Source organism: Megalobrama amblycephala, linkage group LG2, assembly GCF_018812025.1.
Source record: "Megalobrama amblycephala isolate DHTTF-2021 linkage group LG2, ASM1881202v1, whole genome shotgun sequence".
Classification (NCBI taxonomy): domain Eukaryota; kingdom Metazoa; phylum Chordata; class Actinopteri; order Cypriniformes; family Xenocyprididae; genus Megalobrama; species Megalobrama amblycephala.
This window is the reverse complement of record NC_063045.1, coordinates 35511362-35529341: the sequence shown is the minus strand read 5'-3', so window position 1 is coordinate 35529341 and position 17980 is coordinate 35511362. Positions and strand designations below refer to the sequence as shown.

General features: G+C 36.0%; 1 protein-coding gene across 2 annotated transcripts; it reads right to left on the bottom strand.

Annotated features, from left to right (window-relative positions):
* Positions 1 to 2534: 2534 nt before the first annotated feature.
* prkab1a (protein kinase, AMP-activated, beta 1 non-catalytic subunit, a) lies at positions 2535 to 16144 on the bottom strand. Of its 2 annotated transcripts, XM_048173377.1 has the most exons (9): positions 15986 to 16119; positions 15443 to 15612; positions 12902 to 13116; positions 12642 to 12811; positions 9659 to 9752; positions 9472 to 9586; positions 9210 to 9343; positions 3359 to 3427; positions 2535 to 3265 (listed from the first exon to the last, which is right to left on the bottom strand). In XM_048173377.1, exons 3-9 carry the CDS (start codon positions 13046 to 13048, stop codon positions 3188 to 3190), a joined length of 807 nt encoding a protein of 268 aa, XP_048029334.1. In that variant the 5' UTR covers positions 13049 to 13116; positions 15443 to 15612; positions 15986 to 16119; the 3' UTR covers positions 2535 to 3187. The 2 variants fall into 2 exon arrangements, with proteins under 2 accessions (XP_048029334.1, XP_048029327.1); XM_048173370.1 differs by lacking the exon at positions 15443 to 15612 and having other exon boundaries at positions 15986 to 16144.
* Positions 16145 to 17980: the final 1836 nt, after the last annotated feature.

The following is a 17980-nucleotide window of genomic DNA, read 5'->3' as shown; positions in this document are numbered from 1 at the left end:
ATATGGTCAAATGTGTTCGAACAGCCACAAAAGACCACCTTCTCTCCGCCTACTGACCTAATGGGTCCTGATGTAAAAAAAAGGCATTGAAATGCGTGTGCGCAAATTTTCCACGCACATACTGGGATTTATACAAAAATAAACTATAAAACATATTAAATATGTGCACACCGTATGGACACTCTAGACCAGGGGTGGCCAACGTCGGTCCTGGAGAGCCAGTCCTGCAGAGTTTTGCTCCAACCCTAATCAAACACACCTGAACAAGCTAATCAATGTCTTTAGGGTTACTAGAAAGCTACAGGCAGGTGAGTTTTTATCAGGGTTGGAGCAAAACTCTGCAGGACTGTGGCTCTCCAGGACCAACATCCACCCCTGCTCTAGACCATGCGTATGCTTTACTGGAGTGAGCGAAAAGTTAAATGAGGCTGAAGGAAACCAAATCCACGCATGTACAAGTGAGGGCGCAGCTCAAACAAACATTTCAGCTCTGCTGCCATTCTGGATTACAGAAAAATAAGTAAAGTAAAATAATGATACACAAAATGTAATGCTTATCAAGTCATTTTTGTTTATTGGTATGGTTGAATAGGATCATCGAATGTCAGCAGCAAACACACTATGGTTAAAGTGAGATTAAATACATGAAGTATTTCACTGTTTTTATTAATTTTGAGGAACACTGAATCTGTTTTTGTACAAGTAAATGAGAAAAAGTAGCTTGCAGATTTAAAGTATTTAAATCTGCTTCAGTCGCAGGAAACAATCGCTGTGTGTTGAGCAGTTTTAGAATGTTTTAGCTAGTTAAATGTGTGTCCGGCTTTACTTGTAATGCATTACCGTCAACAGTTAGTTAATATTAGTCAATGCTGAACTAGTTAATGCTGTTAGTTAAAGTGAACTAACATTAGTGAGCAATGCATTTGTTACAATATTTATTAATCTTTATTAACATTTGCTAATAAAAATTGTTCATTGTTAGCACAAGTCTATTAATTAATACAACTTGATTTTAATAATGTTGACGCAGACGTTGAAAATAACATCAACTAAGATAAATAAATGCTTCTGAAAGATTTTTTTCATTTTTAGTTCATGTTAATTAATGTTAACTAATGTTAACAAATAGAACCTTATTTTAAAGCGTTGCCATATTTTGTCAAGAACATTGTTAAGATATTGATCCTATTTACTGACAAAATTTTTAATTTGTGCTATTAAGCCACGCACACATGCACACAAACAATGAATAATCCAGCATTCATGTAGCCTGATTGGAGGTTTTGCATCAGCATTCCTATAAAGTGTAATTTTCTTTTTTGAAATACACCTACATTGTAGACAGACCTGTCTGCACTGAGCACCTTGCGTCATGAGTGACCTAAAAATTAGTAATTTATATCCATCTTCTGTGCTAGAAGTTCCAGAACACATTATGGTTGTAATTTACTTAAGCCTTTTTATGACCGTGTAATTACATGAGTTATGAGTAACTACTGAGTAATAACATATTGTTCTCACTAACAATGTGATAAGTAGGCCAAGCAATGACCTTCTTTCCTGGCTTGTCACAGTTGTAGGCATAGGGTATTGTATGGGTGGTCCAGGATGGACTAGCATTTATGCATTGCATAATCTTGTGATGAATTTGACAGCATCTGTGGAAGAAATTTATCAAATGTAAGAATGCTTATTAACCAGTGAATGATAACCAGAGGCTTATAATCCTCAACATCATCACGGAGAAGGATTATAGTGGCCCTATAGAGTACTTAAACACTTAAGTCAGTTAATGCATGCATTTCAGTGCATTAGAAATCAAATACCATGGCATCTGCAAACAAATTGTGCTTTATCTAACTTCTTTTTTCAGAGTTGGAAATGCACAATTAATTTTAATCACTGGCTCAAAGTGCTTTTTAGTGGATGAAGTCAGTTTGCCCAGGTGTTGTTCATCACACTATGAACAACTATGACAACCGTAAGTGCCCTTGAAAACTTTTCATAGCGTTCCTACACCCCTTTTTACTTTCAACTGAAATAGATGCTACTAAAAGAGATGCTCTATCAGTTCTCGAATGGTTTATAAACTCTTTAAAAAAGAAAAAAAAGGTTTAACCCCCTAATTTTTCTCAGTGATGCCAAACTTTTTATTATTTTTTTTACTTTTTTTCCTTAGTGGGAAAAATATTTTAATAATCTGAAAAACTTTTTTTTTTTCTCTATAAAGAACCTTTTGTGCAATGGAAAAGTTCCATGGATGTTAAATGTTCTTCAAGGAACCAAGCTTGATTTTAAAGAATATACATTCATATATTAATATGAATATATTTTGGTCTTTGATATTTTGGTCTACCTAATATACTGATGACTTTCAAGTATTTTTGGAAGGTCCCGAGAATTTGCATATGCTGCAGAACTTACCCAGAATGTCCAAAGCCAGAATGAAGGGCATTCATGGTTTCAAGAGCATAAAATTGCCACAACTCGATCCACCCTGCCATTGTAAATGCGATAATGAAACAGAACCAAAATTGGTGGAATCATTTATTAAAAGTGATAATTTCAAAGAACATAAGACAGATTAAAAGTTAAATCAAGATATTTGCAATATTTATTTGTTCTGTTCTAATAAAAATGTAGAAGATTAAAAGATGGATTTAAAAGATTACAACTTTTTCATGAAATTGAAAAAAAATGGATTTAGTTTCTTGAGTGAAACATTTTCTCAAACCCTGCAGTTTTTCTATATTTGGGTCTCCAACACAAACTGCTGATAACAGGGCCTTTTCTGGCTGATAATCAATATGCTTCCTAATAATATATTCATATTTAGCTACACAACCATATAATTTTTAAACACTTAACTAAACTAAATAATAAACATGTCAAGCTCTATTTACACTCATTTTCACATTCAAAATCGCCTCTTCTTGTCCATATACTGGTTTAGATTCAGTCAATTTGGCCCAGTTCCACTGAGTAATGGTTTTTAAGAGTGTAAAAGTAAAAGTACAGATATGTCCTGTACCTCTAAGCTATTTCTATGTTTCTGGTTAGTCTATACCCAATAAGGTGGGATTTTATCTCTAAAGTGCATCTCTGTGCATCCCTATTTACAATAATACATACTATATAAGATATATATGAGGTCACATAAATTGTGTGTTTGAAATGGCCATGTTTCTCAGATTGGCTTGTACAGCAGGGTTGTGACATACTTCTTCTTATACCGGTGGGTGGCACTCAGAACCATTACGCCATCCTGTCAGACAACCAGACGAGATACAGAGTCATCAGAACAGACTTGAAATAAATACCGGTTCATCTCACAGAGCTCTTTAAGTTGCTTTTTTACCTTTATGGACAGAGCATACAGATGATTAAGCATGACGTGATTGGGCTCAGGGAGTAACGCTGGATCACACTGTTAGAAAACAAGAACATATTTCCATTAGCCTCAACTCATGTCCATTGGCAGCATCTATTTTGAACCTTACAATGCAATTATGCAAATGAAACACTTTTAAGTAATGTGTAAAAATAAAATTAAAACAATGACTGTAATTACATCAGGGTTTCCTAATCTGGGTCTCGATCCCCAAAAGGAGGTCATCTGGACTACTTAATTTTAGTAATTTATAGTGGAAAAATATTGTGAAAAAAATAAACTTTTTGACCAATTAGATGACACGATTTTTTATATATACATTTTCCATGCCTTTTTCAATAATAACTATAATATAAAGATAACTATAACGATAACTACATCAGCATCCGTCGTCTGTCACTTTAAATGCTCAAGCTCAAGACAGATTCTGGGGGGGAAAAAATCATCTGGGAAAAAAAAGCTCTGACAGTGATTCCAACAATAGCATTTCTCTGTGACGTTATAGTGTTGTGTGGACTGAGCTATTCTTTTCTATTTAGAATGATTTTTATAACTATATCTTTATTGTTATAGATATCGTCCTTGGTGAGAACGGGCCTTTTCTCTTTACAAGACCAATATTAGTAGATTAAATATTTTAGAGCAGAGCTATAAGTGTACATAATGTTATCAATTCTAAAGTTATAGATAGAATTATGTATATTTAAGCATAATAAATATACTAATTAAAAACAAAATCAATTAATTAATTTTCATAACTTTTCCAGAGCCAAACATTTTATTTGGTAATAATATCTTCTGATACTTTTAGAGTGCTATGAAAACCAATTATAAATATTTTTCCCCCTAAATTCTTTGTTGTCTGGTTTATTTTGTTCTGGTTTCTGTGTTGTATGATTTAACACAAATTAACTTATAAAACTTTGGTTTAATTAATCTTTAAAAATGTAATCCAACTCCTTTTTTTGTGTAAAATAAAGTGCTGCATGTCTGGACTTTTACTTAAAATTACAGCAAGGATTGAAAAAAAAATCTTTTAGTTGTGAGATATTCCTTAAGAATAATTTTTTTGTTTTTGTAAATTGTATTGTTATTATTTATTATTAACTATTATTATTATTATTATTATTATTAAAAAGCGAATTTTACTACACAGTAGTAATACATTTCTGTCGTAATTTCTTCACATTAAACTGAACTTTTATTTTGGTGGTTTGTAATGAGTTTCTGTGAGTATGTGCAGTAGACAAAAACACACGGATCATGTCGGCTTCATATTATTTAATAATGTGATTTAGTAATCACAGACACTAGTCCAAATATCATGATTTGAATTTGATTAAATGTAAAGCCCTACTTTTAATACAGGGAGTGCAGAATTATTAGGCAAGTTGATTTTCTGATCATATTTTTTTCCCAAGCACATTTTACCAATTCCAATCCACATCAATCTTAATAACTACTATTAATATTGTTTTTAATCATTTATAAGTGATATATAATTGTTCATGAAGTCTGGAAATGAAAAATGCCTTATATTCAGGTGTGCAGAATTATTAGGCAAGTTTTCTTTTACAGGCAAAATGAGCCAAAAAAGAGATTTAACTCAGACTGAAAAGTCAAAAATTATTAAATACTCATGAGAAGGACGCAATACTAATGCAATACTAGAAATTACAAAGTTAAAGCATGACCAAGGGACAGCAAAATGCTCATTGGGTCAGCGGGGTCAGACAAAAACAGGTGGAAAAGAAAAGACACATGTTAACTGCAAAATAATTAAGAATTAAGGTGAAGAATTAAGTGTGAAACCATCAGGAACCCTTTAGTCTCCAGCGCCACCATTTTCCAGAACTGCAACCTACCTGGAGTCTCCAGAAGTGCAAGGTGTTAGGATCTCAGAGACTTAGGTTAGCTAAAGAATCCTAAAAAATGACCCGCTCTTAATAAGAATCACAAGCTGAAGTGTTATAAAATACATGAAGACTGGGTTTTTATAGGCCTTATAGACAGACAGATTGAGAGTGACTCCTGAAGGACCAGCACCACATCCTCTTGTACCACTGTTTGAAGAATTTATCCAGAATCTGGCAGTAAGGTGTTTGAGTTCACTTTTAGTCCATCTCTTATCCTGAAATGTCTGTCTTGCAGAGATGGACTAAAAATGATCTTCCAAAACTTACTGCCAGATTCTGGAAGATAAATTCTTCAAACAGTGGTACAAGAGGATGTGGTGCTGGTCCTTCAGGAGTCACTCTCAAGCTGTCTGTCTATAAAGCCTATAAAAACCCAGTCTTCATGTATTTTATAACACTTCAGCTTGTGATTCTTATCAAGTGCGGGTCATTTTTTAGGATTCTTTAGCTAACCTAAGTCTCTGAGATCCTGAGACCTTGCACTTCTGGAGACTCCAGGTAGGTTGCAGTTCTGGAAAATGGTGGCGCTGGAGACTAAAGGGTTCCTGATGGTTTCACACATAATTCTTAATTATTTTGCAGTTAACGTGTCTTTTCTTTTCCACCTGTTTTTGTCTGACCCCGCTGACCCAATGAGCATTTTGCTGTCCCTTGGTCATGCTTTAACTTTGCAATTTCTAGTATTGCATTAGTATTGCGTCCTTCTCATGAGTATTTAATAATTTTTGACTTTTCAGTCTGAGTTAAATCTCTTTTTTGGCTCATTTTGCCTGTAAAAGAAAACTTGCCTAATAATTCTGCACACCTGAATATAAGGCATTTTTCATTTCCAGCCTTCATGAACAATTATATATCACTTATAAATGATTAAAAACAATATTAATAGTAGTTATTAAGATTGATGTGGATTGGAATTGGTAAAATGTGCTTGGGAAAAAAATATGATCAGAAAATCAACTTGCCTAATAATTCTGCACTCCCTGTATGTACATTCCTTGAAATTCCTTAAAGGTCACCTATTATGCTAAATCCACTTTTACAAGGTGTTTGGATATAAATGTGTGTTAGCAGTGTGTGAACACAACCACCCTACAATGATAAAAATCCATCCACTCCTTTTTTTAAAGGTGCCCTAGAATAAAAAATTGAATTTACCTCGGCATAGTTGAATAACAAGAGTTCAGTACATGGAAATGACATACAGTGAGTCTCAAACACCATTGTTTCCTCCTTCTTATATAAATCTCATTTGTTTAAAAGACCTCTGAAGAACAGGCGAATCTCAACATAACACCGACTGTTACGTAACAGTCGGGATCATTAATATGTACGCCCCCAATATTTGCATATGCCAGCCCATGTTCAACGTATTAGACAAGGGCAGGACGTCTGGATGTGCACAGCTGAATCATCAGACTAGGTAAGCAAGCAAGGACAATAGTGAAAAATGGCAGATGGAGCAATAATACCTGACATGATCCACGATATTAGTGATATTTGTAAATTGTCTTTCTAAATGGTTCGTTAGCATGTTGCTAATGTACTGTTAAATGTGGTTAAAGTTACCATCGTTTCTTACTGTATTCATGGAGACGACTGTCGTTATTTTCATTTTTTAAACACTTGCAGTCTGTATAATTCACAAACACAACTTCATTCTTTATAAATCTCTCCAACAGTGTGTAATGTTAGCTTTAGCCATGGAGCACAGCCTCAAACTCATTCAGAATCAAATGTAAACATCCAAATAAATACCATAGTTATGCGATTAGACATGCTGCATGACGAACACTTTGTAAAGATCCATTTTGAGGGTTATATTAGCTGTGTGAACTTTGTTTATGCTGTTTAAGGCAAGCGCGAGCTCCGGGGGTGGGGAGCACGAGAATTTAAAGGGGCAGCAGCCTGAATCGGCGCATATTTAATGATGCCCCAAAATAGGCAGTTAAAAAAATGAATAAAAAAAAATCTATGGGGTATTTTCAGCTGAAACTTCACAGACACATTCAGGGGACACCTTAGACTTATATTACATCTTTTAAAAAGATGTTCTAAGTCACCTTTAAAATCCCCATTAAACCAAAGCAGTCTCATTAGACAAGCTGTTTGGATTCTCTGAGTAATGTGAAGTCACATTACTTATGCCCCGCCCATGGCCACTGATTGACAGTCCTGTATTACCATGGTTTCCGCCCTCAGCGAGTTGTACGTTGTCTGCCATTTTCTCCACGGTAGAGCAGCTGTAGCGACAACAATGTCTGGTAAGTAATTGAGATGTTTTGTTGTTTTCAGTCTTCATTTACTGACATCTGAGCGAACGCAGTGAATTTTATTTTTGAAGGGAATGCGCCACAGATCTAATATACACATACGATTTCTGTAACGTTGCCTGCTATTTACGTTCATAGACATAACTGACTGTGTTTATGTGAACTGTGTGTTTTTGACAGTTCAAACAAAACAAAAAATGTGGAAGAACGTCTGACAGCTGTGTGCGTGTGCTTCAGATAAGTGCACTCAGAAAATGATCCATTATGCTGCGTTCACACCAAACGCGAATAGAGCGTCAAATTCGCGTCTACCGCGTCTAGTTTGCCGCTTGAACATTTTGAATGCATTCGCGCGTCTAGAGCGAAATAGACGCGCGTAAAAAACAAGTGTTTGAAGCGAAATTGACGCGCGTCCGAGGCGAAATCCGCTTCTTGTGGGAGGGGCAAGTGCTAGGCGGTTGTCTGTTTGCAAGATGGCTGATGTTGATCGTGCGTTCATCGAGAGAGCTACCGCTTTGTATTTGCTCTGGAGAGCAGAACAGCGGCGTAGAGGTCAGCGTCGCGGGAAGGCTGCGGGTCGATAAACGTGTACGTGACTCAAAAGTGAAATGTGTATTTACAACTTACCAGGTAGCCCAATCTCCTCACCGACACTCTTCCAAGCGAGGTCTTTTTATTCCTGTCTGAAGTATGAACTTGTGTCATAAATCTCTGGGTGACTGCTCACTGATAATATCAGTTGTTCCTCCATTTTGAATGAGTAACTCCGGGCGGGCCTGCCGCCACAGCAGCAAGCAGGCTCCTGATTGGTTAACGCGGCACGAATTTACGCCAAAGTTCAAATTTTTCAACTCGGGCGTCAGACGCGAATTCGCGTCAAACGCTAAATGCACAAAAAGCACCATTCGCGCGAAACGCTCAATTCGCGTCATTCGCGCGAACTAGACGCGCGAATGAGGCGAATTCGCGTCTTCCGCGCTGCGCTAAACGCCTCATTCGCGCCGCGAGACCTCCAGACGCGCGTAAACGCGTCTTTACATTGACTTAACATTGAAATCATTCGCGCCAGACGCTCTATTCGCATTTGGTGTGAACACAGCATTAGATGTTTAAACTGGTATAGCTTTAAAATGCGTGGAAATAATAAACTTTAATGATGAATGAAAAACTGTGCTATCCATGAGAGTGTTTGCGATATAGATGATAATCAAAACCAAGCAGATGTCTTGTTAATATTTGGCAGAGAATCCGATTGAGGCAGCAACTGTGATCATAGAGAGGGGGCGGGGCAGAGCAGCTCATTTGCATTTAAAGGCACATGCTCGAAAACAGCCTGTGCTTGACTGTAGTCAGAAATGGGTATTTACAACATGGATTTATAAATAATCTGTGAGGTATTTTAAGCTGAAACTTCACAGACACATTCTGGGGACACCTGAGACTTAAATTACATCGTAAAAATGGGCATAATAGGGGACCTTTAAATTTCAGTAAAAATGGAAATCTGAGCTTTCAGCATCGCAGAGATCATAGGGCCTTAAATCAAATCACTTTAGTAGAGAATGGTACTATGATGGTAATCTAATCTGTAATTTTTGTAGGCCTAATGCAAGGTCTTTTGCATATACTCACTGAGATGCCTGTGTCCTTATTGAGGATGACCTGTAGGAGATGAGGGGGCAGGATGGGGGGAGATTTGAATTTCTCTTCCTGTTTGGGGACATAAGAGTCCTGATGGTACGGCCCAGGAGGAGAGCTGGACAGATCTATAATCAATAAAGACAATGTGTCACAACAACCCATGACTGACCATTTTGGTCATTTTCAATTTTTTTTGTGATTAAACAGCTCTAAAATATGATGAAATGAAATGTGGAAATGGTTGTGTTCAAACCTGACATGTCAGAGCATTTCTGTGAATCCACCATAAGTGCATCAAACACCTCAAAGTCTGTCTTCTTCACCTGGATGATATTGTTGACCGTGCCGAGCTGGTTGGTCACCACAGGCTAAAGAGAAAAAAAGGTCATCATGCTGGTTTTATAGTACTAATGGATGATGATGACTGATGTCTCTGTCACCTCTGTTGGGTCATGTGTCCACTGTCCATCCACGAAGAATTTATACTGGTGTTCACCCTCAGGCAAATCTACAATTGCCACAAAGTTGTTTTGACTATTAAAGAAACAGAGGTAAAAAAAATGTTAAATTAATGGATTTGATTATTTCTGTCATGACAACTCTCAGAGTGTTTGGCATTGTAAAGAATATGACTATGTTGATGTTTGGTCTTGGTGGAATAGATCTGCTGCGCTGCTGCTGCAGAACAAGTACAAAATAGCATACATGAATTACCCGTAACAGATCTATACAGGTGGAGCTGGGGAAGGTGGAGGGTTTCTGAATGCACACTGCAACTTTTACAGTGAATGCTAACCAAATATTTGAAGGTTCTATCAAGAATAATGTGATTGCAAGCTGAATGAATAGGTTGTTTGCAATCACGTGGTTCTGGTGACGCGCGAAATTCCGGTGGAGGGCAAGCAGTGAAAATTAGAATGGAAGAGATGGGGAAAAGTCCTTTCTTTGCTGGTTTAGAAAGGTATAAACAGAAAATCACAACATATGTTGGACGCGATCCTTATGTTATGAAGAGGAGCGACTTTTCCGCTGAATTAAAAGACTTTCCTTCCATCGAGGAGGCAGATATAGAGGATGTGAAGCTGCCGTCACGCCGTATTCAGTTCTAGTCTGGGTTTGTTTATATCGCGCTGCCTTTCTACTAGTGAAGTTAGAGCAGTATTTTGATTTTCTGTCGTGATTGTGAAAAATGTCGCCATTGCAGGTCATTTATGCTGAATCGAGAATTGTAATAGGAACTCACGATATCGTTCGTGGGAAAAAAAAGGACGGTAATACAATTTTCGCCTTGGTTGAGAAGGTGAGGGAAGACGACTAGCAAATGTAATAATGTCACTAAATAAACCCACTGCCTTTCACTCAAAATAATCACATACTTTGCTGTGTTTTGTATTTGGTTTTTGTGTAATAATTAACATGTTTTAGAGGATGATCACTCGGCTTGTGAATGATTATAACTTGCACACAGCCACTTCAAAACTGTTCACGAGCTTCTATGGGTTTGATTTTGGTTGTCATTAGACTTGTGCCGATATTCGGTAATGCGATATATCGCGATAATGAATATGCACGGTATTGTTATCGTGGGCATTTCAAAATACCGTAAATAATCATTTATTACCAATTATCACAATTTTTATAATGCATATAAGAATACTTTCCCCATTAACCGTATAAAATGCACAACACCGCTGTATTCTGCGTCAAAAGAACTCGCGCTCAGATGTAAACAAGCCCAAAGTGCATGAGAAGCACATGGCGGAAAGAGTGAAGGAGACGAGCTGAATGAAAGTGCGTGTTCACTCTCTGACAGCAGAGGGCGCTGATGGAACAGCAGCGTGCAGCGGTTACCCCGGAAACCCCATAAACAAAGCAACTGTGCTGAAGTTTTTAAAATGCCTCAAACATATATTTTAATCTGGACTACAACATGCCCTAATGATTAGAAATGTTCTGATTATTTGTTATTGTTCAGTAAAACTTAAAGACATACGGCTTCATTAGTTAACAAGTTAATTCATTATTACCAAACTGACAATGAAAAATACTTATAAAGCATTAATTATTCTTAGTTAATGTTAATTTCTTAGTTACTGTTTAATAACATTACTAAAATCAAAAGTACTTATTTAATGGACCTGAGAGAAAACTAACGTAACTAACATTAACAGAAAATAATACTTTCTGTATCAAATGTAGCTGTTGCTCAATCTTAGTTAATGCATTAAATGAGACCTTATTGTAAATTGTTTCCTGTTGTTCTTTATGGCCTAATTCTTTTGCACTGTTTGAAAATTTGACTTTATATTTTTTTGTGTATTGTATAATTGTATTTAAACATTCAGAGTTATTTTTGTTATTACAAAAAGAGTTTTTAAACCTGTTATACTATGACAACACTTTTTTTTGCAACTTATTTTAATATCGTGATAATACCGTATACCGTGATGAAAGCTTCAGCAATTAATCGCAACATGAACATTTGATACCGTTACATGCCTAGTTGTCATTTGTTGAAATAAATACAAAAATACAGCGCGTCTGTGTCCTGAACGTGACCCTCCGATTCTCCTCCGTGGTCATATGGAAAAGTGAATATTTACAAAAACAACATTAAAACTAGTTTCATTTACACGCTTCCAACAAATAAATTGATCGACTTCTGTCAGCTTGTTGAACACATTTATTTTATTTGGACATTTTCTAACATACGATGGCTGAAGCAGCAGCTCGTGACACTGTTCTCATGGTAACCAGATCAACATTGTGAACAGAATACTACAAAACTGAAGTGAAAATACCAAATTATAATTAAATAGGATAAAATATCTTCTCCTCCCTGCAAACGATAGCATGAAGAATGTGAATATTTAACCAAGTCAAAAAGGTAAGCAGGTAGGCTATCCATATTCATTTAAGTAGCCTATCAGCAGACACAAAACGCTTTAAAAGGCAACAACTTTTTAAGTTAAAAAACGAAATAAGTTATAAAAACGGTATAAGTTATGTAAACGATATAAACACCTTCTGGGTTCTCGATTTTATAGATTTGAGCAACCATAAACGACGCAAAACATGAGAATTTTGAGTTTTTGATAGGATTCCTTTATAGAAACATCACTCCCTGCCCTCCAGACTCATCCGCGCTGCTGCTGTGACGTCATGTGCAAACAACCTATTAAGGACCTATCAGTCTGCGCTATCTAGAGTTTCATGACAGAACTTTGTACTTATACATATATTATATTATATATTATACATATAATATATATATATATATATATATATATATATATATATATATATATATATTAATATTAGCTATATATTTTAATATTTAGATTGATTTATTTATTTATTTATTTATTTATTTATTTATTTAAACTTTTTTAATAGTTATAGATAATGTTAACTGTTACGTACCTCCTAATCAAAGGAATCTTATTGGTCCAATTATTAAAAGATCCAGAAATATAGACTTCTTTTCCAGCTCCTGTCCACCGAAACACAGTGGGTCTATCTAAAGTGAGGACCTTTTCACTGGTCTCCAGGTCTGGTCTCCAGTCAATAAATTCCTCTTTTTCTAATGGTGCCTAATAGAAAATTAAAGTCAGAACACATGGTCATCATATCTAGATCATGATATCTTCATAAGCGAACATATAATGTGAGCCATCACACACTTTGATGTCCTCCCCATGAAAAATATCTGCATCTTCTGGGCTGTCCATCAGGATTTTAGGACGGTCTCCTTCCTTGGTTCCTCGACTGTCCCTTCTGTGGGCCTTTTCCTGGCCCATGCCCGCCCTCTCACTGCTTGTGTTTCCCATAGTGCTCTTAACAAGCCTTCCCAGAGGTCACACAGGGTGAGCAGCCAGCTGGTTGTGCTCAAAATGATCTGTAACCCCAAACAAACACCACAATAGTTTAAGAAACATAGTGATCTTAATGTCATGCAGCAGCATCACTAATCCTATATGTGACCCTGGACCACAAAACCAGTCATAAGTCGCACAGGTATATTTGTAGCAATAGCCAACAATACATTGTATGGGTCAAACTTAGCGATTTTTCTTTTATGCCAAAAACCATTAGGATATTAAGTAAAGATCATGTTCCATGAAGATATTTTGTAAATTTCCTACCGTAAACGTATAAAAAACCTATTTTTGTGAGTGGATATGTGTTGTTAAGGACTTTATTTGGACAACTTTAAAGGTGATTTTTTTTTGCACCCTCAGATTCCAGATTTTCAAATAGTTGTATCTCGGCCAAATATTGTCCTATACTAAATCTCAATTTCAAAAAATTCACCCTTATGACTGGTTTTGTGGTCCAGGGTTACATATAACACTTGGATTTCCCCAGCAAACATAATATTCTCAGAACTTTAGCTCATGTTCTGGCAAAGTTCTCTCAAAGTTATGAATAAACATTCTTCCAGTAACATTAAAGGGATAGTTCACCCAAAAATGAAAATTTGTTTCCAAGATGTAGGTGACTTTGTTTCTTCAGTAGAACACAAATGATGATTTTTAACTCCCAACCGTTGCCGTATGTCGGTCATATAATGCATTGAAATGGTAACAACATCTATAAGAGTAAAAAAAAAACATGCACAGACAAATCCAAATTAAACCCTACGGCTCGTGACGACATATTGATGTCCTAAGACACGAAATGATCTGTTTGTACGAGAAACCGAACAGTATTTATGTCATTGTTTTACCTCTAAAACACCACTATGTCCAACTGCCCTCCACATCCGGTTAGAGAGGTCTGAACGCGCTCTGACAACGGAAGTTTTTTGACCTCACTAACCGGATGCTGAACACAGTTGGACATAGTGGTGTATTAGAGGTAAAAAATTATATAAATACTGTTCGGTTTCTCACACAAACCGATCGTTTTGTGTCTTAGAACATCAATGTGTCGTCACGAGCCGCAGGATTTAATTTTGATTTGTCTGTGCATGTTTTTTTTTTTTACTCTTATAGATGGTGTTACCATTTCAGTGCATTTTTTGACTGACAGACGGCAACGGTTGGAGTTAAAAATCATAATTTGTGTTCTACTGAAGAAACAAAGTCACCTACATCTTGGATGCCCTGGGGGTAAGCAGATAAACATCAAATTTTCATTTTTGGGTGAACTATCCCTTTAATAGAACATTGATCAAAGTTATCTGGTCTTAAATAATGATCTCAAAACATTATTTATACTTCGTTCATGAGCATTTTTTCTGAATTGTTTTAGTTGGATGTTTGTCTAATGTATTTAAACGTTGCTACTTACTACTTGTTTCAGAATGTTCAGAGAACATTCAAAAGTAACATTTCCATAATATTTGCTAAATTATATAATGGAATGTTTCTTTAAAGTTTAGAAATATCCAAGCAAAAACGTTTTTAAAACATTTAAAATACTGGATGTTTTGAACATTCAAGGAATATTTAGAAATAAAATTTTTGTAACTTAATGGCAATGTTAGCAAAATGTTCTTAGAACATATTTTTGTTAGCTGACTCTTTACAGTTCTGAAAGTCAAGCTTGGTTCTGAATTCACTTTTACTGCTTTTTCCACACACTTTCTGCAGTAAATTCAGCTTAACGTACAGACTCCGATAAGTCTGACCCCATTAAATGCCTTGATGAGAGAAAAGTTTCTTTCTGGCTGTACTGCCTAATAAAACAGGACAATTTAATTAAAGTCACAGCAAAATCATGATTTGCTTCTTGCTAACGTTAATCAGTTGCAGGCGAAATTTTTAAGTTAGGAAGAGAAACATTATCAATCTTTTGAATAATTTAACTGGACAAAGATTTTGTATATGCCCATGATGCAAGATACATACATCATCATTAAATTTGCAGTAAGTCATCAATGTTTCAGGTCCATTTTGCCATTAACATAAACAGCAAACAGACATGAACTAAAACCAACCATTCTGATTTCATCTTTGATTTGGTCTTTAGGTGTGCTATGGGTTTCTAGATTTTAAAACATTACACTTTAAAATCTTTCTTGAATTAAACTGATATTTAAACTGAAAAAAAAATCTCTGGCTGTCAGGTTATTGTAATTTCTGCATACTAACTAGTGATTGCTCTTAATTAAACATCTGAGTTCATAGTCAAATGTGGTATGAAAGTGTTTTTAGGTTATTCATCTTGTAAGCGATGGCATTTCTCCTTTAAAATATGCAAAACGAAGTTACACTTACTCAACAAAACAATATTTTGACAACGTTGGCAGCTCCATTAATTTAACTGCGTATTTCACTGCTGAAGCTGGAGACCTCAGGAACCTCGAGGCACAATTTCTATTGCTGTATTTTTCCACATGGTTTTAGAAAACCTTACTCTAGCAATGTCACACGCTCTCAAAGGAAGTCTGGCAAAAAAGATAAAGGAGAGCCAGTAACTTAAGCTTCAGGTTCAAACATATGAAAGAAGATGCATCGTCCTGATATTAAATGCAAACCAATCGATTTTCCATTAGTGGCAGCCTTCATCTCAATGTCAATATCAGTCTTTTCTATGATGGAAAAATAATGCACACGCTTTGACTGTGAAACTATGTAAATCCCGTTATATTGATATTAGAAACAAGAATACGCTGTCGCGCGCCACCCTGCAATAACGCTGTAGTAGTGCTATATAGTTAGCCGCATCGAGCATTCTTATCGATTGCAAGATTGACACAAATTTTTCATTTCTGAAATAATTTCATCACGGTTGCACAATTTTAATGTGACAGGACTTACATTCCCTTTTGCGCAGTACCGTATGAATTCGCGACCGCTACTTGCCCTCGATCACAGTTATTTCGTCATTTTTTTCATTCACGTTGCTTATCGTCACACTCAACATCCTCGCATCCACTCCGCCCACCGCGGACTACAACTCCACTCCGCATGCGCGGCTTCAACTGCGCCCGCTAGAGGGAGAGAAGCAGCTGTTTCTCTGCGCATGCGCGTTTCCTTCAACAAACAAACACTAGTGGAACACACACATACTTATTCTCAAGAAGCTCAATCTTTATGAAATTGTGCACAAGTGTGCAACAGTTATCACATTTGTTTGTTTTTTTTCATGAAAGGTATTTTTGTTTGTTTTCATGGCATTTGAAACGAAATATGCCTCGGTATTGTCCACATTGTCTGTGGAAATATGTGCAATGTCTATTAACCGCCACTGGATGGACACATTTAACCATCACTTTGCCGCCTGACCGCCACCACTTTTCCAAATGAAAGATCATTGTGGTCTCAGGAATTAAACGAACCCCCATGTTTTTTTTTTAATTGATTTTACTGTCATTTTATTTAAGAACTCAAAGATAATTATACTGAATGTGTAGCCTACATAATAACAATCATCTCGAACATGGCGTGTACATGTATCAGAGTTTTCAGCTGTTAATGCTTTTCCTCAGTGTGTCATCAAATTCATTGTGAGAGTCATGCAAAGTGCAATTACTCCCCCACTGGTTTTCCCTCTGTCATAGTCAGTGTTACAGACCAACTACCACACACACACACACAAATTCTTTCTCCTCTTTCTCACCCTTCCACTTAAACATTCAGTGAAAAAAATGATGTTCTGAGTGTATTAAAAAGGAACATTGCTGTGCAAAAACAAGAATGTTAACATCTTTTACTTTGCTAGGCATTTGCTGTGCTTTTCTGCGTTGAGCAGTCGACTTAGCAGGCAACATTTGAATATCAGAATTTGCATTTGTGATCCCCTTCAAGTTCATCCTATTAGACAGCACACCGTTTTGCTCATACACAGACATGCACCAGAAAAGACTAGTGGGAGACAAGTACTGTAGATATCAAACCAGCATGGCTTCAAAGTCAGGAAATCTAGCATTTTGAGGAGAGATGTCTATGTCTCACTTCCTTTTAGACATACTGGAGCTTCAGTGCTATTTACATCATTTAAGATGGTAACCTAGATTTACATCAGTATACCCATTATTTCTCTTTGTTTTGGCCATACAATAGCAAAACAGATGTAGTGAAATTGGTCTGGTAAATGATCCAATGCAGCTCTTGAAGTAAAACCAATAGGTATCGAATGATTCTGTGTAAAGAAGGAAATTATAGACAACTCTGTGGCACTGAATTCATGATGAGCCTGTGAAGGTCAGGAGTATTTTTAAGGTTAGTGCGTCATATAGACAAAAGGAGGTCAGGAGAGTACATTATAGCTGAAAATGCTGAAAGAATTGGTTGAATATTTCATGAAATGTGCTTTTAAAAATAGAGACAAAGATGCGAGGCTAGACCGCCAAGACTCCATCAGCTGCATCTCCTGCTCCGTCTAATTAGTGTGTGAAACTAAATGTAGTATTAAAAAGGAAACTGGATTTTAAATATGCGTTTTTGTATAAAGAACATATCGCAAATAATTTCACCCCAAAATCATAAAAAATATAGCCTATATAAACATAAAAATATGAAAATGTATCTCTCTCTCTCTCTCTCTCTCTCTCTCTCTCTCTATATATATATATATATATATATATATATATATATATATATATATATATATGAAGACTTCAGATGCAAAAGCCTCTAAGTGCCATTTGAAATTTTCTTCTAAAATTAGCATTTTTAACAAACTCATATGTTTAGGTTCAGTAATTTCACTTTAATGTTAATTAACAGGTCCTTTTTATTGCCATTAAAGTGAAATAACTGAACATAAACATCCAAGCTTGATAAAAATGCTAATTTTAGAAGAAAATTTCA